At 51.0% G+C, this 25,885-nt stretch overlaps 1 protein-coding gene and 1 gene segment (V, D, J or C); both read right to left on the bottom strand.

Moving 5' to 3' along the window:
• Positions 1 to 25,885, bottom strand: part of LOC306653293 (immunoglobulin alpha-2 heavy chain-like) — a 460,569-nt gene that overhangs the window by 302,887 nt on the left and 131,797 nt on the right.
• Positions 9,136 to 11,325, bottom strand: LOC306653592 (disintegrin and metalloproteinase domain-containing protein 21-like; the record flags this gene model as incomplete). The annotated part of the gene is made up of 1 exon (XM_079126644.1): positions 9,136 to 11,325. The coding sequence occupies one exon, from the start codon at positions 11,323 to 11,325 to the stop codon at positions 9,136 to 9,138; it is 2,190 nt and encodes a 729-aa protein (XP_078982770.1).

Here is a 25,885-nt window from a genome sequence, read left to right as displayed (position 1 = left end):
TATTGGGATTGAGGAAGGCACAGAGACACAAACCAAACGGAATGGATAACCTAGTCAATGAAATAATATCAGAAAATTTCCCAAACCTGAAGAATGAAATGGAAAATCAACTTCAGGGGGCCTACAGAACACCAAGTGCTCAAAATGACCACAGATCCACACCAAGGCACATTATAATGAAAATTCCCAACATACAAAATAAAGACAGAATTTTAAAGACTGTGAGAGAAAAGCATCTGGTTAAATATAGGGGGGAACCAATACAGATATCAGCAAATTTCTCAGACCCCAAAAGGGCCTGGAGCAACACATTTCAAGCTCTGAAAGAACATGGTTGCCAACCAAGAATCCTATACCCAGCAAAACTAACCTTCAGATTTGAGGACAAAATAAAATCCTTCCATGATAAACAAAAGTTAAAAGAATTTACAACTAGGAAGCCTGTGCTAGAGAACATTCTCAGCAAAATTTTCCATGAGGAGGAAATGAAAAACAACAATGTAGGTCAGCAAAGGGAGGAACTACCCTAAAGATAAAACCAATCAAAGGAGAAACCAAGTCAAGTTAAAAACTGAAAATCAGCCCAAATGACCGGGAATACAAATTATATCTCAATAATAACCCTGAATGTCAATGGCCTAGACTCATCAATCAAAAGATATAAACTGGCAGTTTGGATTTTTTAAAAAAAACCCAAGAATATGCTGCCTTCAAGAGACTCACCTCCTAGGCAAGACATCCACAGACTGAAGGTGAAAGGTTGGGAAAAATCATATCACTCACATGGACTGTGCAAACAAGCAGGGGTTTCCATCCTCGTATCAGACAAAGTGGAATTCAAGCCGAAGTTAGTCAGAAGGAATGAAGAAGGACATTTCATACTTCCTAAGGGAACCATAAGTCAGGAAGACATGGACAATCATAAATATTTATGCCCCAAACAATGGCACATCCATGTATGTCAAACAAATCCTTCTCAATTCCAGCAATCAAATAGACCACAACACAGTAATTCTGGGTGACTTTAACACACTGCTGTCACCACTGGACAGATCTTCTGAACAAAGACTGAACAAGAATATACCACAGAACTCAGGAATACAACCTGTAACTTAGACTTAACAGACATATACAGAATTGTCCATCCATCACGAGCAAATACACTTTCTTCTCAGCAGCACATGGATCCTTCTCTACCATATGTTATGCCACAAAACTACTCTTAGCAAATACAAAAATATAGAGATACTACTTTGTATTTCATCAGATCATAACTGAATGAAATTAGAAATCCATGACAAAATAAAAAACAGAAGCTACTCCAACACCTAGAGCCTAAATAATATGCTACTGAAGGATGCATGGATAGCAGAAGACATCAGGGAGGAGATAAAAGAAATCTTAGAGGTCAATGAGAATGACGATACAACATAGCAAAATCTCTGGGACACTATGAAATCAGTACTAAGAGGGAAATTCATTGCATGGAGCACATTCCATAAAAGAATAAAAAGTCAGCAACTAAATGACCTAACATTATATCTCAAAGTCCTAGAGAAAGAAGAACAGATCAACACCAAAATTAGTAAAGACAGGAAATAATTAAAATCAGAGCTGAAATCAATGAAATTGAAACAAAAGAAAGAATTCAAAAAATTGACAAAACAAAAAGTTGCTTCTCTGAAAATGTTAACAAAATTGATAAACCCTTAGCCATAGTAATGAAAAGAAGGAGAGAGAAAACTCAAATTACTGGAATTTGTGATGAGGAAGGAAATATGGCAACAGACACCACTGAAATACATAACATAATTAGAAGCTATTTTGAAAATCTCTACTCCCACAAAATAAAAAAATCTCAGACACTGACAAATTTCTAGAGATATATGATCCACCCAAACTGAATCAGGAGGACACACACAATTTAAACAGATCAATATCAAGCAATGAAATAGAAGAAGACATCAAAAGCTTACCAACCAAGAAAAGCCCAGGACCAGATGGGTTCTCAGCCCAGTTCGACAAGACCTTCAATTGAGAATTCATTCCAATACTCCTCAAAGTGTTCCATGAAATAGAAAAGGAGGGAACCCTTCCAAACTCATTCTATGAGGCTAGTATCACGCTGATACCAAAAGCAGACAAAGATGCATCAAGGAAAGAAAACTCCAGACCAATAACTCTGATGAACACAGACCCAAAAATTGTTAACAGAATTCTGGAAAACCTCTTATAAAAAGATATTAAAAAGATAATTCACCATGACCAACTGGGATTTATCCCAGGGATGCAAGATTGCTTCAACATCCAGAAATCAATAAATGAAATTCATCACATCAATAGACTTAAGGTTAAGAATCATATGATTATTTCAATAGATGTAGAGAAAGCATTTGATAAAATACCACACCCCATCATGCTCAAAACACTAGAAAACATAGAGGTAGTAGGAACATACCTCCCTGTAAGGGCTATTTATGCTAAGCCCACGGACAACATCATTCTTAATGGAGAAAAACTGAAAGCATTTCCTCTAAAAACTGGAACAAGACAGCAATACCTTCTTTCACCACTTCTATTCAACATAGTCCTTGAACCTCTAGCCAGAGAAATCAGACAAGAGAAAGAAATTAAAAGGATACGAATAGCAAAAGACCTCCTCAAGCTATCACTATTTGCCAATGACATGATTCTATATAGAGAGGATCCAAAAAACTCCACCAGAAAACTTCTAGAACTCATAAATGAATTCAGCAAAGTAGCAGGCTATAAAATCAACACACATAAATCTCATGCATTTCTATTCATAAGTGATGAATCCTGTGAGAGAGAAATTAGGAAAAGTACTCCACTCACAATAGACTCAAAAAAAATACTTAAGAATCAATCTAATAAAAGAGGCGAAAGACCTCGACAATGAAAACTACAGAACACTAAAGAAAGAAAGTAAAGAAAACCTTAGACAATGGAAAGATCTCCCACGTTTTTGGATAGGCAGAATTAATATTGTCAAAATGGCCATGCCACCAAAGGCTCTATACAAAGTCAATGCAATTCCAGTGAAAATCCCAATGACCTTCTTCATAGAAGTAGAGAAAGCACTCATGAAATTCATCTAGAATAATAAGAGACCCAGAATAGCCAAGGCGATCCCTAGCAAAAGGATTGAAGCAGGAGGTATGAGAATACCAGAACTTAACCTATACTATAGAGCAATAGTAGCAAAAACAGCATGGTATCGGCACCAAAACTGACAGATAGATGAATGGAACAGAATAGAGGACACAGAGATAAACCCACGGAAGTACAGTTGTCTCATACTAGGCTGAGGTGCCAAAGACATGCAATGGAGAAAAGATAGCCTCTTCAACAAATGGTGCTGGGAAAACTGGAAATCCATATGCAACAGAATGAAACTAAGCCCCTATCTCTCACCCTGCACAAAACTCAACTCACAATGGATCAAGGATCTAGGAATTAGACCTGATTCTAGGAATTAGATCCTTCCCCAAATAGAAGAAAAAGTAGGCCCGAATCTCCATCACGTTGGCTTAGGACCAGATTCCTTAACAAGACCCCTAGAGCGCAAGAAATAAAAGCAAGAATCAATAAGTGGGTTGGATTCAAACTGAAACATTTTTTATCAGCAAAAGAAACAATCCATGTTGTGAAAAGAGAGCCCACAGAGTGGGAGAAAATCTTTACCACACGCACTTCAGATAGAGCATTGATCTCCAGAATTTATAAAGAACTTAAGAATTTTATACCAAAAATACAAAGAACCCAATCAGTAAATGGGCTAAGGAACTGAGCACACACTTCACAGAAGAAGCTATGCGATCAATCAACAAATAGATGAAAAAGTGCTCATCATCTTTAGGAACTAGAGAAATGCAAATTAAAACCACCCTAAGAGTTCACATCTAACTCTAATTGGAATGTCTATTATCAAGAACAGAAGCAATAATACGTGTTGGCGAGGATGTGGGGAAAAAGGCACACTCATACATTGCTGGTGGAGCTGCAAATTGGTGCAGCCACTCTGGAAAGCAGTATGGAGATCCCTTAGAAAGCTTGGAATGGAACCACCATTTGACCCAGCTATCCCACTCCTCAGTTTATACCCAGAGGACTTAAAATCAGCATAGTACAGTGATGCAGCCACAGCAATGTTCATAGCTGCTCAATTCACAATAGCTAGATTGTGGAGCCAATGTAGATGCCCTTCAATAGATGAATGGATAAAGAAATGAGGTATATATATACAACGGAATATTACTCAGCCATAAAGAAGAATGAAATTATGGCACTTGCAGGTAAATGGATGGAGCTAAGTGAAATAAGTCAATAAGTCAATTCCTAAAATCCAGAGCCCAAATGTTTTCTCTGATAAGCAGATGCTGATACACAATGGTGTCGAGGCATGGGGGTAAGGGAAGAACAGAGGAACGCTGGATTGTGTAGAGGGAAATGAGGGGAGGGGAGGGGCGTGGGGAAGGAAAGATGGTGGAATGAGGCAGACACACTACCCTATGAACAGGTATGATTACACAAATGGAGTGACTCTACATCGTGTGCAAGCAGAGAAATGAAAAGTCATACCCCATTTGTGTACAGTGGGCCAAAATGCAGTCTGTAAAAATAAAAATGAGTGAGATTTTAAAGAAGAAAGAGGAGCGGAGCACAGCCATGCCCCACCTCTGGCTCTGGCTCTGGGCAGCCCACAGTCCTCTAGGGTCCTGTCCACCTAGTGATTTTCAGACCCCTCATGGGGCTACAGCTCTGAGGTGCCTAAAAGGCCTCGGCACCTTAAACCAGTCCAGAGCACTGTGTCCTCCCTGGGAGGAACTGGACTGACCTGGAGAGGGCCCAGCCCTGGCACTGCACACGCCCCCCGCCACGCTGCACCAGCTGGGCACGTGGAAAGCTGGAGGATCCCAGTGCAGGGTTGGAGGGACCGTGCCTGCTTCCTAGGTGGGGTCTGCAGCCGTCACCCACTTTCCCTGGACTCCAGCCAAGAAGGACTCTCAGGCAGGGTCAGCTCTGCCTCGGACCATCACTGCCTTTTGGCAGCGAATTGAAAACATTCACCACCCAAGCAGGTGGGCAAAGTGGGCACTGTCTAAACAGCCCCTGCTCTGGGATGCTGCAGAGTCCAGAGCAGCGAACCGTCCGTTTCTGTCTTCCGCGGCCCTGCGTGAACACCTCCTGCAGGCTCATCTTCCCCTGCCCTCTCAGCAGCGAGGGGAGGTCCAAGGAGCCATGCTGAGAGCTCCCTGGCATGGCTCTCCGGGGTCTGCTCTCAGAGCAGCAGCCAGACTCGTCCCCAGCAGGACAGGTGCTGCCCTGGCCCCTTGCCAGCGGGGTTCTCTAAGTCCGCACAGCTGCTCCTAAGAGGGCAGGACTGAGAAGACCGCTGGGGGACTCTGCAGGGTTCATCGATCCAGGTGCAGAAACAGGGACTCTGTGTGTGTGTTGCTGAGTGTCGCCGTCTGGCGAGGCTCCTGGGTAAGTCCCTGGCTTTGTGCAGGAAGTGGGTCACAAGCAGAGGCTCCTTCCATCCCCGCTACACCACCTCGGAAGACCTGGGGATGAGGGCAGGGGCACCGGCAGGTTGAGGAGATGCGTGGGAGAAGTCGCTCGAGCGTGCTGTGTGCTTGCTGGAATCGCATTTATGTACCTGGAATGCTGAACGCCAGACGGCACTTATCATCAAACAGGGCCAAAGCCTCGGAGATCGGCCGCCTGCCTGGAGAGCCTGCCTTATCACCGTTACAGAAAATCAGCTCTTTCTTTTTCTATTCCTGAGAAAAGCAAAGCCCGGGTGAAGCGGGAAAAGTACTGGAATAAAGTAACCATGTCTGTCAAGGTCGGGGAGGAGGACGGCTACAAGGAGTCTCGGCCTGGCTTGGCTGACGAAGCGGCCCTGCAGGCCACCTGTCTGCACGTCCCCAGAGTCTGAGGGGCAGAGCGGGAGGCACGTGTGGGAAGAGGCTGGAGGGCACTGCCCTTCTTGCTCAGCACACCCCTGCTCCACAGTGCAGAAGCCAGGCAGAAGTCCAGCGGGCGGCAGAGACACGGGACAAGCACCTCCAGCTTTGCAGGGACGCTGCCCACGTCCTGGTTGCTGGATGCTTCTTGCTGTGTGTGACTTTCCCCAGCACTTGCAAAAGGGGATTTGTGGGTGGTCACGGTGCCCAGAGCAGAAGGCCGGGGGGCGCCGACACCACACACTGTGCAAGCCCCTCAGACGGACCCTCCCAGGCCCTGGCGTTCCCCAGGGCTCCTCTCGCCTCCCAAGGGCCAGGCTCCTGCGTGCTGGGCTTCCTGCTGGGACTCAAGTCCCAGCAGTGCCTGCCTTGCCTCCACTGTGCCGCAGGAACTCGCTCTTGCCCTAGCACTTGACGAGGGGCTCCCGTTCACACGGTTCCGGAAGGCAGTCCTGCACGCAGACTCACACAGGAGCGTCTGGGGACGGAAGATCCTGAGGGAGCAACCCCGTCCCCCGGGTGTCTATTGGATGAAGTGGACTTCCCGGCCTCCGGAGGGATGAAGCCACGTAGGTCCTGGGAAGGCTGCGCCCTGTGGTCAGCGAAGTGGGACCAGAGCAGGAGTCACGGCCCCTGCCACCGACCTGGACTGAGCTCGGGACCTGAAGGCAGCAAGGGGCTGGGGGTGCGTCCTGACTTCAGGGCCTGGGTGAGGAGGGGCTCCTGCCTGCAGGGCCGGCACCTCACAAAGAGCTCCATGGTCTTCACGGGCATCCTGTTCTCCAGTGGCAGACCCACCATGCCAGGGTGCAGGATGCAGAGAGTCGCGGAGAACAGGCTGGGGCAGCAGACTCCCTGCCACCTGGGTCCTGGTGTGTCAGACTCCAGGAGGGGCAGGGAAACCTCCACTGTGAAGGGGCCAGCGGCAGCACAGAATGCCAGGCTCCCTGAATAGGCCCAGCGGGGACTTCAGGAACGGAGCTTGGAACAGCTGCAGCCACAGGAGACTCGACCGAGCTGAGCAGACGTGGTTGGCTGGAAGCCCATGCCCAGGACAGACGTAGCGTGAGGTGCAGAGAGGACGTGGAGTCTCTGGACACCAGGAGGGAGTGCCCCAAAGGGAAGAGGGGCGTTGGGAAGCAGCAGAGTGGAGGCCGCAGCCTGCACACCCGGTGAGTCCGCAGTCCACAGTGCTGACAGTGGCCGGGCCTCCTGCCCCAGGTTACCTGTCCCTCCCAGGCAAGGGCTGTCCTCGAGGCTGGCCCCATGGCTCTCCTGCACTCCAGACTCCAGAGTCATGAGCCCATGGGCTGGAAGTTCGCAGCCATGAGGGTGGGCTTCCCGTCCACACCGCAGACCTGGTGCCCTTGCCCCACAGAACCTCCTTCCTCGAGGTCCAGGTCCACTGCCCTGCAGCCTGAGTGCTCCTCCCTGCGGCTCCAGAATCCCCTGAGGCACCAGGACACAGCCCAGAGCCACGGGTGCTGGGGTGCCGGCTGCATGCACAGGTCTCCTGGGCGCGCTGCCCAGCAGTGGCAGAGGTCCGTGTGGGCACCCTCCACCTAGGGTTGGGCTATTGTCCCCACTTGGCCTCCCTGACTTCAGGACGAGCCTGGGAGATACACCTGATGCAGCCAGCACTGTGTGATGTTCACACAGCATTCGCTTGAGAAGCCCAAACACCAACACCACCTCTTCTGCCCAATCCCAAATCTGCCTTCCCTCTGTCCACACAGCTCCCCGTCTCCTGAGCTGTGCCCTGCAGCCCTGGTCTCTGCAAGGTGAGGGACGAGGGACGCTGTGGCAGAGGCCATGGGACCTGCGAAGTGTGGGGGCGGCTCTAGGGTGTGCTGGGCAGGGCCTGGAGAGAGGGGAGGCGTCCCCCAGGATGCTGGAGGCTGGTAGAGGAAGGTGTGGGGCAGGCTGCAGCTGCCCAGTCCAGAACACCACATCCAGAGGACCCGCTGCAGGAGAAGCCTGACACCTGGCCTCCACTCAGCCTTCCCACTCATCCTCCCTGATGGAACCATAACACATGCAGGGAGAGGCACAGAAATGGGCAGGAAGAGCCCTCTGCAAAGGCCAAGGGGGTGGACAGGGAAGAAAGCACAGGGCGGCGTGCCCAGGTGTGCTGGAGAAGGGAGGAAGCTTCCACCAACAGCCGTGGGATCAGGACCGTTTCACACCTGCCTGATGTGGAAGCTCTCTGGACAAGCACGTCGCCTGGGACCGGAGCTGGCTTCCGCGGGAGGCTTGCCTGGGGACTTGCTGGGTGATCCCTCCGTGCAGCGAAACCCTCGGCGCACGAAGCCCTCAGCGGGACCCAGGTCCCCCTAAGATGAGGCCCCACTCTGCTCACCCACACTTGTTGTCCGTCTAAAGCGTGCTGGCCTGGGAGCCCACCGCACCCGCCAGGAGCTGGCACTGCTGCTCAGAGGCTCTCGGCCACCTGCACCCAAGTTCCCTGGGATGTGGATGCAGCGTGGCAGGGAGGAGTGAGCTGGACAGCACCCCACAGACACCAGAGGCCTTGCTGCACCCCTGCCCTGGCCTTTCTGGTGATCTCCTTGGGATGCAGCATTCCCCTGGGGTCTGTTTTCCACCAAGGGCAATCTGCACTCAGCTTGGGCTTGGTGGGCTTGAAGCCCACGTCCCTGTCTCCCTCAGCCCCTAGCCGGCCCCCACGGCCAGTGTGGAACAGGCAGCCTTGGCTGGAGGCAGGCCTCGGTTCCCGACTCCCTTAGGGTTTGGAGGAGGAGAGATCACCTACAGTCAGTGCTCAGCAGAGGAAGAGTTGGAATCCTGGGGACGTGCTCTTGAAATACCTGGTGACTTGGAATACCTCTGCTGGTCCCAGGACCAGCCACCTCAGGCCACGGCCCCGCTGCCAGCTTAGGTCTCCCCCTGCAGCCGGGGGCTCAGGCGCAGCTGGAGGCCTGACCCCTACCCGGAGTCGCGGAGCAGATAGGATGTGGCTGTGAAGCTTTTATTTCAGGGACGGTCAGTGCCCTCTAAGGGCAGCTCGTGCCCGGGGCTGAGGCTCCTGTTGCCCTGGTGCAGAGGAGGACTGTCTCACTGCCTCCTCTTCGGGGACGTGTCTCCGCGTGCTCTGCACTGCCCGGGTCAGGAGGCTGGTGGGTGCTCATCACGGAGCTGCCTCTGCCTCCACCTTGACGGTCTTGATGGTCTTCAGGTTGATGGCGTAGGCAAAGAGCAGCGCCACGATGAGGAGGTAGATGCGGCCATAGAGCAGCCTCAGGTATATGATCATCTCTGGGTTTCGGCCCACCTCTCGAAACTGACTTGGATGCGGGCCGCTCTCCAGGCTCCCGCCGTTGCCCTGCCGGTCACAGGTGGGGGGCCTCCAGCCCGTGTGGCAGTGGCAGCTCCCGCGGTTGTTGCAGACGCCTTTGAAGTTGCACTTCTCGGGGACGCAGTCGTAGCCCAGCGAGGCCAGGGGCGCGCTGCACTGCCTGTTCATGCACATCTTCTCGCTGCTGCACGGGGTGCCCGACCTCACGTGCCCGACGTCGATGGATCTTGTGGCACGGTGTTCGTCCAGCCCGAAGCAGTTGGACCCGTCGATCAAGGAGTGGTGGAACGACACGTGGTCCTGCAACAGGGGGAGGCGGGTGACGTTGCGACACTGCAGCCTTCCACACATCTTGTCACCTCCCTCGCAACCTTTGTACACCAGCCTGTGCGCCTCTCTGGAACAGTGTCCAAATCGGAACCGCGCAAAATTGATGTTATAGCAAGCCTCGTCCGCGTTCTCAGCATCTCCACCAAAGATCTCCTTGCAGTGCATCGAGCGGTCGGTGCAGTTGCCAAGGAAGCAGTAGCTCTCTTCACTGCACGGGGTCCCGTCTTGCAGGTAAGTGTCCTCAGGGCAACGGTTGTTACCGCCGGTGCAGAACTCGGGCAGGTCACACACGTTCAGGACGGTCCTGCAGAGCGTCCCGCTGGCGCTGAAGGTGCAGTTGGTGCAGCACTGCCCGCGGTCGCAGGTGCTGCCGGCGGTGAACCTGCACTGGGTGTCGCAGCACTTGCTGTAGTAGCACTCCTTCAAGGTCCCGCAGTCACACTGCTCCTCCCTTCTGTCCACTTCATAGTCTCCACAGCGGAAGTCGCTGTGGGTTCTGTTGTAAATCTGGTACAGTTCTCGGAAATAGCACATAGGGAATCCCCGATTGCTCACTATATGCTGCACGTGTACAAAGGAACAGTTGCTGAATGTGTCCGTTATCCCAGGCCACCTGTACATCACGCAGGTGGCCCTCCGCTGGCAGACGCAGGTGCTTCCGTCGTAGTACAGACCGATCATTCTCCCTTGCTGATTGGCAGCTATGACGGCCAGTAATAACGGAGGTCTGCCGAGTTCACCGAGAAAGATTATCGCCTGCCTGGTGCACGTAGAATACACAATCGGATCCAACTCAGATTCATGTGGTTTTTCTCTGATTACTAGCGTGCCACTTGCAGGTTTGTATTCTTCATAGAACTGTTCGTAGTAATAGGTGTGTATTGTCTGTCCTGTCGTTTTGAGTTTTTTAGGCAGGGTAACTGGATCGCCCCAGTTGTATATCACCACCATAGACAAATAGTACCTAAACTGAATATGATGAAGGAAACTGTCAACCACTTGAAATATGCGTATCAAAAACCCTGAACAGCCGCTGACATTATATTTGTCATATAATGACTTGGAACACATGAGGATCCCTTTCAAGGTACCTGCATGGCCACTGTAAAACTTACTGGACAGCCGAGGATCCATGCTAGAGTTCACTTCAGGCAGGGTGGGGACCTCCTGGTGGTCCAGACTGTATGTGGGTCCTATGGCGTCCGGGTCGGCCACTAACTGGGAAACGACGTGCTCAAACCTGTTTGACTCCCTGAGAGGTGAGATTTCATAAGCAAGGTCATCCAACATCATGACGCCTTCCAGGCCCCCAGAACACGTATTGACGGTGACCATGGACAGAGGGACGTCCTCCAGGTAGCCGAGGAAGTAACAGTCCTCAGGGAAGTAGGGGTAATCTAACTGCAGGACTCCTTGGTCGTCCTGAGTCATCAGCGCCATCTGTCTGGGCCACAGCAGGTACTTCCTCCACAGGTGCATGACATGCCTCTGGCCCCCAAAACGCAGGCTGTAGGAGAGCTTGCCTGGTATCTGTAGGCTCTTGCCGCGTTGTACCTCCTTCTTAGGGACCACCACCTCCGAGGAGCTGTAGCGCCATGAGGGGCGGCCCCGCACACACAGGGCCGGAGCCCAGAGGGCCCCGATCCCGAGCAGCATGAGGGTGGCCCTGACGGGGACAGGTCCCTCCCCCATCCTCATGACCAGCACCTGCACGTCTGGGGAGTGGAGAAGGGACGTGTCCTAGTGCAGGCAGGTCTGAGCCCTCTGCTGGGGCGCTTCCCTCCTAGAGAAGCAGGATGGAGAACAATGGTCTCTGGAGGTTTCCTGGACAACCCAAGGGGCCAGGCAAGAGTCACAGGGCGTGGTAGGGGCCTGGACGTGGTGCCAGCTGGGCTGAGGTGGGACGGGCAGGGGCACGTGCAGGAGGGCTCGCCTGGCAGGGAGGAGGCCGAGCAGTGGCGTTGGGTTTTCCCCTGCATTTCGGGTCCACGCAGTGGCCTCGTGCTGGCGGTCTGGCCGAGCCCCCACTTCACTGTCAGCTTCTGTAGGCGATGTGCCTTCACTGGGCCACATTTCAGTTATTTGGCAGCTGGAGGGAGACAGCGTGCCATTCTGAAAGGTGCTGAAGTTCTTCTCTTCTTTTACATAGAAACGTCTTTTCAGGTTTGTGGTCCAGGTACTTTTAGACCATTTGATGCTCTGGGTTTTGTTTGGCAGTTTGCTTGGTGTTTCCAGATCAGCGTTGACCTCGTCAGTTCTTCCCCAGTGCTGCGTAAGACCCTTCTCCAAGCTCTGTCTGAAGAGCCCTGAATCATGGGATTCTTTCCCCTCCTGCTCGTGGGAGCCGCATCGACTCCCAACCCCAGAGCGCCAGGGTGGTCCCTGTGAATCTGGCTGTGCTCCTTTCCAGGCCCCAGGGTCCTTTCCTCGCGTGCACATGCTGACCCTTTCAGAGCAGAGGGCTGCGACGGGTTCTGCTGGAGAGCGTCTCGGGACAAACATCTCATCCCTGTTCACTTGGGGAGCGAGAATTCACAGCCAGTTCACAGCTACAAGCACAATCTCCTGGTCTTCCACACTGAACATCTCTCTGCTGCAGACGTGCTTTGCCCTCGCGGCCTTCTGCGTGAACGTGATAGGGTCGCCGCGCAAGGCCCTGTCCAGGGCCTGCCATCTTGTGCTTCTCCCTGAGGAGCAAACAGCTTGTGCCAGGACTCTCACGCCTGGCTGCTTCCAAGGACCCCACTGAGAACTTCTCCCAACGGGTTCCCTGTGGAAGGGAGACCCTGATGCACAACACGGGCTGTGGCAGAGACGCGGCCAGCAAGCCGCATGGGTGCTTGACGCCTTCTCCTCTGACAGCACAGCCCCACTCTGAGCCGAGAAGTGTCACAAAACACACCTCGTGGACCTTCCCCTAGTGCCCCACCACGGCCCATCTGCGGCGCTCTCCAAGGTGCAGGGCACGCTGAGCTGGCAGCCCGTGGAGCTCCGGAGGCCCCAGGGTCTGCGGTCCCGGGTGGGGTCCTGCACAGACGAGGCCCCCCGGGAAGCCAGACGTCACGGTGGGATCCAGGCGTGCATTGACCTGGGGCGGCTTCCTGGAGCCTTGGTTGGTACCAGCGTGCTACCCTCGAGCCCAGCGTGACCCGCAACAGCTCCCAGGTGTGGGGAGTGTGGCATCACTGCCGCCCACCCAGGGCCTGCACAATGAGGAGCCATCTTAACAGCAAAGACACGGTACTGGAGAGGAAGCCTCTCGGAGGAACGGAGCCGGAGCCGCTGGCCTTGGCCCTGTGCTCCGCAGCCACGCGACACAGCGCCCACGTCGTCTGATCCCGTCCCAGCACGTCCCGGCTCCTCCTCCCTCCCCGCTGCCATCCTTTGGGTCTTTCTGCTGTCGACATCCAGTTTGATGGTTGTTCTTAGATCCGTGCCTTGTGGATGCACAGGGGGTGGACTCACATGGGGGTCTCTCGGCCACGTCCTGCGTGGATGAGAAAAGGGTCACCTGCCAGAGGAGGATGTTGGCTCCTTATCAGCCAGTCACCCACAAACGCAGCTCCCGTAACGGAGTGCGGAGCAGCCCTCTGGATCACAGACACGCGGGTGAGGGGCCATGCCCGCAGGAGCTGCTTCTGTGATGGACGGGACGGGTGGAGTGGGGGAGCCCCACAGGGAGCCGTCCAGCCCCGTGGATGCAGGCAGCTTCCCACACTTCGGTCACTGCGATGCCTTCAAGGGGCCCTGGGAGCATGCGCGGAGGCCACTCCACGGTCCCCCCTCTCCCATCCCTTCATCCTCCTCCTCAGGCCCCTCCATCTGCTCACTCATCTTTCCTCTCCTGGGATGAGAGTCTCTCTCCTTTCTTCCCTCTCTCGCTCCCCCACCTCCTTGCTCTCTCCTCTCTCTCTTTCTCTAGTTTCTTTCATCCCCTCCCCTTATTTTGGACTACTGGACTGGACTAGCTTCCGCTGCTCAGAGAGGACATTTGGCTTTGTCTGGTTCTGGCTGACTTCGCTCAGCACGATGTCTCCAGTTCCACCCACGTGCCAGCAATCGCCCTGACGCCAGTCTTCTGCCAGCAATCGCCCTGACGCCAGTCTTCTTTCTGACCCAGGAGTGCGCCATGGCTTGTGTGTGCCGTGCTTTCTTCATCCGACCATCTGTGGGAGGCCACCAGGCTGGCTCCACAGGGCAGCTGTCGTGGACTCTGCTGCTTGAGCCTGTGTGGCTGCATCGCTGCAGGATGCCGCGTTGAGGTCCTTTGGACACGCCAAGGAGTGAGGTTGCTGGGTCACGGGGCGATTTCACCCCAGTTTTTTGAGGAATCTCCATACTGTCCTTTTACGACTAGGCTATGTGCGTGTTTACAGTGTTGTCTTTTGAGTTCTTTGTATATTCTGGATGTTAATTCCCTACCTGGGGAGCAGGTGGCAAATACCTCCTATCCTCACTCTTATCCGTCTCCTGGCTTGGTGCCATCCGACTTATTGATTCTTTGCTTCGCTCACTGTGCGTGAGAAGTCCTGTTGAGGAGGTCGGTTCCTGTGCTGCCATGCTGAAGAGGTGGGCCTATGCTTCCTTCCAGCTGTTGAAGGGGTCCTGGGCTCATTCCCAGGTCTCTGATCCACTTGGATTTGACTTTTGTGCAAGCCGAGAGATAAGGGTTGAACTTCATCCTTTTGCATGTGGATGGCCAGTTTCCCAGCACCATTTGGTGAAGAGGCTATATTTTCTCCAGTGTGTGTTCAGGCACCTTGACTGGTATGAGACCCCCGGATTTATGTGGGTTTGTCTCTGTATCTTCTATTCTATTCCATTGGTCTTTTTTTTTTTACCCTTTGTTATTGTTATTGTTATTATTATTATTTTTATTATTATTTTAGCAGTCTGGGTCTCTTTTTTGTATTTTTGTTTTTAAAGTATTTTTTATTTGTTCTAATTAGTTACACAGAACAGTAGACTGCATTCTGATACATCATATATAATCTCATTCTTCTGGTTTCACACGATGTAGAATCACACTGGTTGTGTAATCATACATGTACATAGAGTACTAATGACTGATTATTCTATTATGCTTCCTACCCCCATACCCACTGCCCTTTCTTCACTCCTGTCTGAAAGTAGCTCTATTTTTTCCCTAGCCCCTGGCCCTATTGTGAATTAGCATTTGCTTCTCAGGGAAAGCATTCAGCCTTTGATTCTTTGGGACAGGCTTATTTCACTTGGCATGGTATTCTCTGGCTCCATTCATTTACCAGCAAATGCCATAACTTCATTCTTCTTTATGGCTGAGTAATATTCCATTGTGTATATGTACCACATTTCTTTATCCATCCATCCATTGAAGGGCATCTAGGTCGCTTCCATAGTTTAGCTATTGTGAGTTGAGCTGCTATAAACATTGATGTGGCTGCATCACTGGAATATGCTGATTTTAAGTCCTTTGGCTATAAACTGAGGAGTGGGATAGCTGGGTCAAATGGTGGTTCCATTCCAGGTTTTCTGAGGAATCTCCATACTGATTTCCAATCTGCTGTTCCATCAGCAAGGTATGAGTGCACCTTTCCCCCTACATCCTCACCAATATTTATTGTTGCTTGTATCCTTGAAAATGGAGTGAGATGAAATCTTAACTGGTAGAACAAATAAAGGAATTCAGCAAAGGAGTAGTATAAAATCAACACTCCAAAATCAAATGTGTTCCTATGCATCAATGATGAATCCACTGAAAGAGAATTTAGGAAAACTACTCCTTCACAATAGCCTCAAACAAATAAAATATTTGGGAATCAATCTAACAAAAGAGGTGGAAGACCTCTATAATAAAAACTACAGAACACTGAAGAAAGAAAATAGAGAAGACCTTAGAACATGGAAAGATCTCCCGTGCTCTTGAATAGACAGAATTATATTGTCAAATGGCCGTACTTCCAAAACTGTTATACAGATCTGATGCAATTCCCATTAAAATCCCAATAACATTCTTTATAGAAGTAGAGAAAACAATCCTGAAATTCATCTGAAAAATAAGAGACCTAGAATAGCCAAAGCAATCCCTAGCAAGGAAAGTAAAGCAGGAGGCAACACAGTATCAGACCTCAAACTATACTACAGAGCTATAGTAATAAAAACTGCTTGGTATTGGCACCAAAAGAGACACATAGGCCAATGGTACAGAATAGAAGGCACAGAGACAAACCCACATAATATCAGGTACCTCATACTAGACATAGGTGCCAAAAACATTCACTGGAGAAAAGATAGCCTTTTCCATAAATGGTGCTGGGAAAACTGGAAATCCATATGCAGCAAAATGAAATTAAACTCCTATCTCTCACCTTGCATGGAATTCAACTCAAAGTAGATAAAGGACCTAGGAATTAAACCAGAGACCCTGCACCAAAGAGAAGAAAAAGTGGGCCCAAATCTTCATCATGTCAGCTTAGGAACTGACTAGACTCCTTCACTAGACTCCCAAAGTGCAAGAAGTAAAATCAAGAATCAATAAATGGGATGGATTTAAACTAAAGAACTTTTTCTCAGCAAAGGAAACAATCAATAATGTGAAGAGTGAGCCTCCAGAGTGGGAAAGTATTTTCACCACATGGACACAGCATTCATCTCCAGGATATACAAAGAAATCAGAAGACTCAACACCAAAAAAACAAATAACCTAATCAATAAATGGGCTAAGGAACTGAACAAACACTTCATAGAAGAAGAAATACAATTGATCAACAAACACTTGGAAAATGTTCATCATCTCTAGCAATTAGAGGAAAATAAATTCAGTCATTGATGTATGAAATATTCTATAGATGTCTGTTAGATCCATATTATTGATTTTATGTTTTAGTTCTGTAGAATCTTTAGTTTGTGTCTGGATGATCTATCCAGTGGCAAGAGAGCCAGTTAAAGTCATCCAGTATTATTATATGGTGGTCTGTTTGATTCTTTATAGTGAGAAGGGATTTTTTTATGCACCCAGATATTCTATTGTTTTCGGTGTGAACACTTAGGATCATTATATCCTATTGATGTATGATTCCCTTAAGCAATATAAAGTGACCTTCTTCTTCTCTTTTGATTAACTTTAGCTTCAAGTCCACATTATCTAATACAAGAATAGCTACCCCTGCTTCTTTACAAGTCCCATTTGGATGGTTGATCAATTCCCATCCTTCCACTTCCAGTCTGGTTATCTTTGCCTGAGAGGTGAGTCTGGCAGATAGCATATTATTGAGCCCTGTTTATTAGTCCAACCTGCCAACCTATGTCTTTTGATTGAAGAGTTTAGACTATTTACATTGAATGTTGTTTTTAAGAGGTGATTTTTATTTCCTGTCATTTTAATTAATTTCTGATGTTTAAATCAGACTAGATTCCCCTTTAATTGGCTAATATTCTAGTGTATCTAGTGCATTTCCTCCCTATGCTGGTATTTCTTTGTATTTTTCATTTCTTCTTCATGAAATATTTCACTCAGTATGTTTTGTAGCGCAGGCTTTCTGGTTATGAGTTCTTTTAACTCCTGTTTATCATGGAAGGTTTTTATTTCATCTCAATTCTTAAACTATTTTTGATAGATATAGTATTCTTGTTTGGTGTCCATTTTCTTTCAAAGCTTGATATACATCATTCCAATCCCTCCTGGTTGTTAGGGTCCAGAGAGATCAGTTGATATCTGAATGGGTTTACCTCTAAATGTGACCAGTCTTTTCTCTCTTGCACCTTTTAAAATTCCAACCTAATTCTATAGGTTAGGCATATTCATTATAATGTGTCTTGGAGTGTGTCTGTTGTGATTTTCTATATTAGGAGTCCTACATGGCTCTTGCATCTGTTTTCCATCTCATTCTTTTTTTTTTTTTTTTTCCTTAACAGACTGCATTTTGATTCATCTCATTCTTAAGAACTGGAAATTTTTCTAGTATTATTTCATTGAAAAGATTGTGTATTCTTTAAGCTTGTAGTTTACAGCCTTCATCTACTCCAGTGATTCTTAAATTTAGCCTCTTGATGCTCTCCAGATTCTGTTCATGGTCTCTTAGCATCTTTTCTTTATGGTTGCCTTTATTTCCAAGACTGTATGCTTTGTCTTTGAGTTCTGGAAAATCTACCTTCAAAGATTCTAATCTGTTGGTGATGCTTTCCACTGAATTTTTAATTTGGTTTACTGATTCTTTCAATTCAAGGACTTCTGTTTTGTTCTTTTTCAGAATCTCTATTTATCTTTCACTTCCTGTATTTTCTCTCTGATTTTACTTCTTACATCTTCTTTCAGCTCGTAGAACAATTTAACTGTGAACTTTAAAAATTCCTTCTCTGACATTTTGTCCATTGTGGTGTCAATGAAGTCAGTAGTCTAAGTAACACAGGCTTTTGGAGATGGTTTTACCCTTGCCTTTTTATATTGTCTGTGTGCCAACCAATCTGGTGGGCTAGTTCTCACTTCTCCTTTTATGTGAGGGACTACTTTGCAAGCTGCTCTCTCTTAAGAGTCCTGGGTTGGGTGAATATCCAGATATTGGTAGTTTAAGTCAATGTGTGACTTCTCCTGATTCCAATCATCAGTGCCACCTTGAGAGATGCCACTATACTCTATGTACTATAATCACTTCAGAGCCAACTGACTGAGAAACAAAAACTCGTTGCCATGGCTCTCTGCGGCCCCTCAAACCCAGGTGTAGACTTGTGATGAGGTTCTCTCACGTCTCCTTTACCTTTGCTGCCTGCTTGCTGTGCTGTGAGAAGAGGGGGACTCACTGCTTGGCTCCTTCTCCCCTTCCATTCCCTCACCATCAATTTTTAATGCTTTGAAGAAAAAGTGAACTTCCTCAGAGCACATCATTAGCTCCTCCCTGAGACAGTCAACCTTACCCAAGTGGCAGGCGAATGATTTCTGCAAACTCACCAAACTGCTCCCTAACACACCACGGCTCCCAGCCTGCCAGCACCCGACCACACAGAGTAGAAGCCCAAGGTGGTTCTGGTCACATGGCACGGCCCAGGACAGACTGAGGCAGTCCAGATGACATCCCCCTTGCTCTGGTTGCACAATTCTTCCTGTCAGGATGGAAATTCTGTTTCCAATTGAACCATGTGGATACTTGCATGCACTTCTCCTCATTGGGAATTCACTGCTGTGTTGAAGTGTGGGATCTGCTTTCCCAGAAAAGGACTCAGGAGGATGTTGTCCATCATGTGTTCTCTTTGCCCCTTTTCAATAGAGAATCAAATAACTTGTGTTGCAACCAAATGTGGCACTAAAAACTTAGACTTTATGCAAAAATACCCAGTTCTAGGCACGTGTACATTTGCGATAGGAATCTGCATGAAATTTATGGCAGCACCCAGGAACACCAGAGTGTGTGGGACTATTGACACAGGCCGGCACTAGGGTCAGGGAGGGTGTGGTGACCAGAGGAGACCTTGGTCTGTTTCCGGAACATTTTTGCTTCCCTGAATCACAGGATGTTCTTCTTGTGCCTCTCCACTTCTGACTTCTCTGAGGACACAGGCTCAGAGAGGAAGGAAGCCCTGGCTCTACTTGGCTTTGTAGGTCCTCTCAGAAGAAGCTTCCCAAGGGCCCTGGCAGACCCACATCCTTTGTCTGAAAAGGCCATCATGAAAGTCGTGGGCCAAGTGCCTTGGAGTCTCCAGAGAAGTTTGCAGCCAATGCCAGAGAGAGAAGTCCAGACCCACCCTCTGAGCTTGACTCTGCTGAGCCTTTGGAGAGGCTCCAACTGCTTAGTGCTAAGATGAATGTCCTTGGAAGGGAGCTTCCGTGTTTTCATCACCTTCACTGTGCATACGGCTCAAACCTGAGCAGTTCTGGATGGACAGCTTCAACAGGGGCAGGGCAGGAAGATGTGACATGCTATTGCTCAGACCAAAAAGGTGAGGGACCTACTCTGCACACGCACAGATACACTGATCCACAGCAGGTTCACTGCTGAGCCTGGCTCCAGCCCGGGCTTCACCACAGCTGCCGTCTAGCGAACACCCCTGCCCTGCCCTCCACCCTGCAGCCAGTGCAGGGTGTGTTGCTATGGCTTACAGCTGCCCCTTTCTTGTCAGACTCCAGGGCATTCTCCCCACCACCATTGACTCACACATTTTGCAAAGTTCTCAAGACATCAGCTTAGGGAATTCTCCACCTTATGTAGGAAAGGAAAGACCTAAGTTTCTTTTGCATTATGGAAAAGAAGCAAGTTGAATTAGTACATGTACAGGTGAATTCATTTTGCATGGTACACAAACGTACCGCATCGACACGTGCACATACACAGGCACACAAGATGACAACAACCAAACACGTCCCTCATCTGGGTTGTCTGTATCTCTCCCTGTACTACCAAATTCTTCACAGACGGGGGACTCCAGACACTGTTTCAGAACAAGGCGAATCGTGTTCAGAGCCTCCTGATACACCAGCAGTCATCAGGAAATCAAGATCAAGATCACAACACGATACCTCAGAAACTTTGGGATGACTGTCATCAAAACTTTAAGTTAATGAAGATTGACGAGGATGCATATAGTTGGCAATCCTGCGCCTTGTTGGTGGAATACAAAATGGTGCAGCCACCATGGAAAAACAGCTCGTGCTTCCTCAGAAAGTTAAACATATTATTGCCATATGACCCCCCGAACTTCACTTCTAGTATGTACACAAAGAAATCCGAAGCAGGCCAATCCCTCTCTCAAAGAGAAACGAGGGCCATGTACTGGGAACAGCATAATCCTATCAGCAAATGGTGCTGGATCAATGGCAAACACACGCACATAACAGGCACTGCCTGCAGGAGCCCCTCCAGAATCAGCCCCAAACGCTTCACAGACCTAGTGCCAAATACACATCTCTACATGTCGCAGAGAAAATGAAGGAGGAAGAAAATCTAGGTTCCCTCTGGTGTCCTTTAAGATTCAGATCTAACCACAATGGACAATTCACAGAGGAAAAAGAAAAGTCTGTTCAGGGAAACTTTATCAGAATTAAAATCTTCTGTCCGCAAGCCTGTCGTGGAAGCGGAAAGACAGGAGGGCCCACCTGGCAAAGCACCTGTGTTCAAAGCTGCAAATGGCTCTTGAAAATCCACAGTAAGAAATCAAACAACCCAAACGGAAGGCAGGCAGAATGTCTGAAGGACAACCTGCCAAAGAAGACACAGTGACAGACGAGCCTGCAGAAATGTGCTTCCCACCTGGGTCACCCAGGAACCGCGAACTGAAGGGCAGCAAGGACCCACGACAGGCCTACTGGCCCCAGCCCAGATGAGAACGCCAGCTGGAAGCCATGCTGGGCAGCGCCAGCTCCCACTCATTGCCGGTGGACCCCCAGGGAGACCCCTGGGAACCCGTGGGAGGGTTTCCTGCAGAGCCGTCCCCACCACAAAGCACAGCCGGCAAAGGCTCTCTGGGCGTGTATCAAGCAGATTTCCAAACGATGGGAAGAGAGGGAGAGGAGAGGCCGGCCGCGGGCAGGCAGTGGGAGGCGGAGGGGCGGGAAGCCTGGGGCTACTGCGCCCTGGGCTGGGCGGCGGCAGGACGGGCCAGCAGCTGGAAGGAGCGGCTTGGCACTGCTCTCCACAGGGAGTCGAGGCGCATGCCGGGATGCGGGCGTGTCCGCCTGGGTCAGAGCCTGTGCGGGGCACACAGGGCTGGAGCACCGCAGGGGCCCCGTGCACACGTGCGACTTTTAGGTGTTTCCTGTCCTTAGAAGCAGATCAAACACAAAAGTGACACGTACCAGCAGAGACCTTCACGAGAGACCTTGTGTCCACCCCATCCATGACCTGCAGTCCTGCCGGCAAGCCGGGCAGCGCAGGCCAGCAGACTGCCTCACCACTTCTTCTCTGGACAACAAAACAAACGCGGGTGTCTTCCTGCTTTCTGGTGCAGGGACGACCAGCCCCATCATCGGGAACTTCCCCTTGCCGTTCTCCGCTCAGCTTTCCATACCAAGCTGCTCCTTCTCATGGAGTGGCTGACACTTTTGCTCTGAGAAATGGCGCAGGCGGGTTTGTTCCTGTCGTCTCTGCCCCTGCCAGTTTCCTTGTTTTTCTTCTGCTTTTCGGAGCTGTTTTGGGGACTTCCCCAGAGTCTGACCCATGGTGTGTTCACAGGAGGAACGAGGAGCAGGTCACAGAGCAGAGGCAGGGTCAGCGTGGTGCTGGCTCTTCAGCTGTGGAAACTCCCTGAAGCACGCGGCAGGCGCAGCTGTGGCTTCTGGTTCCCAGATCAGTCCGTTTGAATAGCGTCTGCTTTCCATTCTTGACTGCCAGGGCTGGTCTGCACCTCCTGGGCTCTCTGTGGGCAGCAGAGTGGGAGCTGAACTGTCCTGCGTCTGGAGTCATGGCTACCCTCCTGCTTGAGCCTGTCCTTCAGCCTTCGGCAGAACCTCGCCAACACCAATTCAAGCCCCATGCCTGCACCCTCCACCCCTCCCAGACCTGGCATGTCTGTGACCACGGCCCTGCTAAGATGACGCCATTTTCCTGTATCAATGCCACGACGCTCTCCCCTTCCGTAGATGGAGACGCTGGCCGGGAAATCATTTACAGTCTTTCCCAAGACCCAGATCTGATTAGGATGGACCACGAAGTCCCAGGTTGTGGGCCAAGGTCTGGAGCCTGCACCAGTGCCCTAGACCCCACCTGCACAGAGGGCATTTCCAGAAATCGCATTTTCAGGCACGACCTGGTAGCTTGACATGACAGACCCGAGGGGAGCCTCACGTACTTGAGGTGCAATCTCACGGACCACAGCACTGTTCTGTCCAAAGGCAGAACAGAGAACCGCTCAGTCAGGGTAGACCCCCCACACCGGGGCCAGGCTCGGCAGCTTCCACACTGCAGCACCAGCTTACCCAGGGACGGTCACCTGGCTTAACCTCTTGTACCCAGCAGGGCACACACTCGAATCCTGCTGGCACTGACAGAAGAAGTCCCCATCACAGACCAGGCCTCTGTGGGTGCCTTCACCATGCATGCACCAGGCTGGTGCTGTAGACCCTCCTCTACTGAGGCTGCTGGCCTGGGTGAAGGTTCAGGCGTTTGCAGGGTCCTGGGTGTGGAATTCCTGGACAGACCTACCAGGGCTCTGCAGCAGTTGGGCCCAGCTCTGGCAAAGCCCTCCTAGAGTCTGTCCCTCACTGACTGGTCTCCAGAGCCTCAGTCATCAGCAGGAAGTACCAGTCAGATCTGCCAGCATCCTGGGAAACACTGCCGTGGGGGCGGTTCTGAACAGGGCCCAAGACAGAGTGTGACTTTCCAGAGCCACTTCTGCCTCCCTGCCACATGTCCGAGAACCAGTTCCTCTGCAACTGAGCCATGTGACCACTGTGGAGCACTGTGCGTCACTGTGTGGAGACCCTGCGAGGGACGTGAACGGCAGAGTGTGCTCAGACACGCGCCTCCCTGCAGGGTGCCTAGGGCCAGAAGGGGCCCCCCAGGCCAAGGAGGGGGCGCTCAGAACAGAGGGAGGTGCTCGGGACCCCACGCCTAGCGCCCCAGACATGGGGTAGAGTGCAGCTAAGGGTGCCCTTTCTGAGACAGCGACTGCCCTCCCCACTCATCAGGTCTCCTGCTCCGTGGTTTGGTTGCTCAGCTTTGCACTGTTTGGACCAAAGGCCTAACATGAACAGCCTACAGGAGGAATTTCTGTTTTGACTGGCAGTTTTAGGGGTCTCATTCCACGGTCAACTCACCCCATGGCTCTGGGCCTGAGATGAGGCAGAACAAGGTGGGAAGGAGTGGCAGAGAAAAGCTGATCAGCTCATGGCAGCCAGGATGCAGAGAGAGAGGGAGAGAATGGGTAAGGGGCAGGGACAGCTGTCATTCCCAAGGCCATGTCCCAGGGACCTGCCTTCTGCAGCCACACCCCATTGCCTTGAGGTAGAGTGATCACCTAGTAGTTCACTCAAATTGTTGACCCACCAAAGGATCAGTCCACTGGCTGGTTGCAGCCCTCATGGCCCATGGTCTCCTAAACGCCCCACCTCTGAGCTTTGCTGCCTCGGGACCACGCTTCCCACAGTGGAGACTTGTGGAGGCTTTCCAGACCCAAACCCTGATATTCTACCGCTGGCCTCGCAGGTGCCATGCACATGTAACAGTATGGAATATTTCCTCTTCGTCCTGAGCGTCCCCCTGAGTCTTGACAACCCCAGCATTACTCAGAAGTCCAGGCCCCACGTCTCCGAGACTCAAGTCCTGGTAGAACTCATGAAGCGAGTTACATGCTTTCCATGGACAACTGCACAGAGTGAACATTTCTTTTCCAGCAGAGAGGAACAGGGTGTAGAAAGAAGAAAGGGAACCAAGCAAGACCCAAACCCAGCTGGGCAAACATTAAGGCCTATAGGTCCACATCCAGCATCCTGGACATGTGCTGCTGAGATGTTAGCCCCAAGGGGCGCCATAGCCTCAGCCCTGTGGCTCAGCTGGCCTCTCTTGGGCTGGCTCTGCTGGACTCCTGCAGCTTCTCCCAGCAGATGTCCCATGTTCCTGCCTCTCTCACTTCTGGGCTCTCCACTGATGTCAGCTCCACTCTCGTAGCTTCGTGCCTCGCTCTCTCAGAGGCTGCCTGCAGTTCTGGCCATGCTACACCTTGCCTGGCCTCCTAGGCTTTCCTTTGAAAGCTCATTGGAAGTTTCTGCGCCCATAACCTCAACAGTTTTCATTCCTGCCTGCAAAACCAGCACCACATGCACGATGCCAAGACCTGCTGCCAGCAGAGTCAGTAGCCAGGCCTCTTGGACCTCGTGGTGGCCTGGTCAGCCGATTAGGGGAAAATGAACCCTGGGGAATCAGCATCCCAGGTGGGCTTCTGCAAACAGGGTGCCCAGAGAGTTTTCACTTTTATACCCTGAAGCCTGCACTGCAGGGGCCTTGCTGATTGCTGAGGTGCCACACCATCTTTCCTGTTGTCTCCATGCAGAGTACTTGATCTCTCTCTTGTGGCTCTAACCTCTGCAGTGACCCTAGCTTCCCTGCTCAGGGCTGTCCATGTGCTTTTCAGCTGGCCTTTGAGCTTCTTCAATCTCTCCTTTCTGCTCTCTGCTCCTGATTGTCATGGTAAACCAGGGCAGTTTGGCCGCAGGACCCATTCCAACACCTGAATGCTGTGCTGTTTTGGCGTTTCTCCCACCAAATCAATTAGTTCCTCCCCTTTCACTTCAGCCTCACCCGAAGTCACAGGGCAAGGATGAAAGGCAGACAAGTCCCTTTCCAGAGTGTAGCACGGGTGGCCTCTGATGCCACACCCTGCAGGGCCTGTCCCCTCTGAACCACGGCAAATGCATTCTTTACACTCTGCATTTCCACCAGCAACCTATCTTCTGAGGTCCCACTACAACTTCCCTTTTAAGTTCTGCTTACAACATGATAATGCTTCTCTAGCCTGCATCTCCAGAATTTTCCGAACTCCTCCCCAAACCGGTTCAGGAGACTTCTGCACCATTGGGTCAGGGTAGCCACAGTGATGACCCACTTTGAATTCCATGCTCGGTGTCAGTCAGCTACGCATCACTGGGACCAAGACACCTAACAAGTTCAGGTGGCAGCAGGAGAAGTCTGTTTTGGCTCACAGCGTCAGAGGTCCCAGTCTGGGGTCAGCAGACCCCATTTTTTGGGGCCTGGGGTGAGGCAGAACAACAAGGTGGGAAGGCCTGTCAGATGGAGGCTGCTTGGCTCGCAGCCACAGGGGCATGAAGGAGGAGCAGCGGGAAGGAGCCAGGCGTGAGCACATCCACCATTCGCTGCACAAGAAACAGGTCCTGGAGGAACAGCGCCTTGCCCTCCTTGTAGCCCCACCTCCTGCACCTTCCTTGGTTTAAAGACAAGACAGGCAGCACTGCCTCCCCAGGGCTGTGCAGTGAGACTCCTCTGTCAGGCTGCTCCTGACCCCAGGGGCCACCTGTCTTCTGCAGCCCGTGCCTCCTCCTCCGCCTCCAAGGCCCTCGCTCTGATTGCTGCTCCAGTACTCACATCAGCTTCTCCAGCTCTGCATCTCCTTCCCACTTACAAGGATGCCCAGCCTTCTCCTGGGTCTGCCCAGAGTCCAGGAGAATGCCCTCTCTTCTCAAGATGGTTGATTCAATACTTTGTACAGGTTCCTGTTGCCAGGTAAGGTCTCACAGACATGGGGAAGCATGAACCTGCAGCCCAGGTCCTGGCTCCTACTTGGCCTCACTCCTTCCAGCCGGTCAGTGTCAGGCGTGTGTGCGAAGCACGTGCTC

The sequence above is a fragment of the Sciurus vulgaris genome (assembly GCF_902686455.1).
Source record: "Sciurus vulgaris genome assembly, chromosome: 2".
Classification (NCBI taxonomy): Eukaryota; Metazoa; Chordata; class Mammalia; order Rodentia; family Sciuridae; genus Sciurus; species Sciurus vulgaris.
The sequence above is the reverse complement of the archived record's forward strand: the minus strand, read 5'-3'. Positions and strand labels throughout refer to the sequence as shown.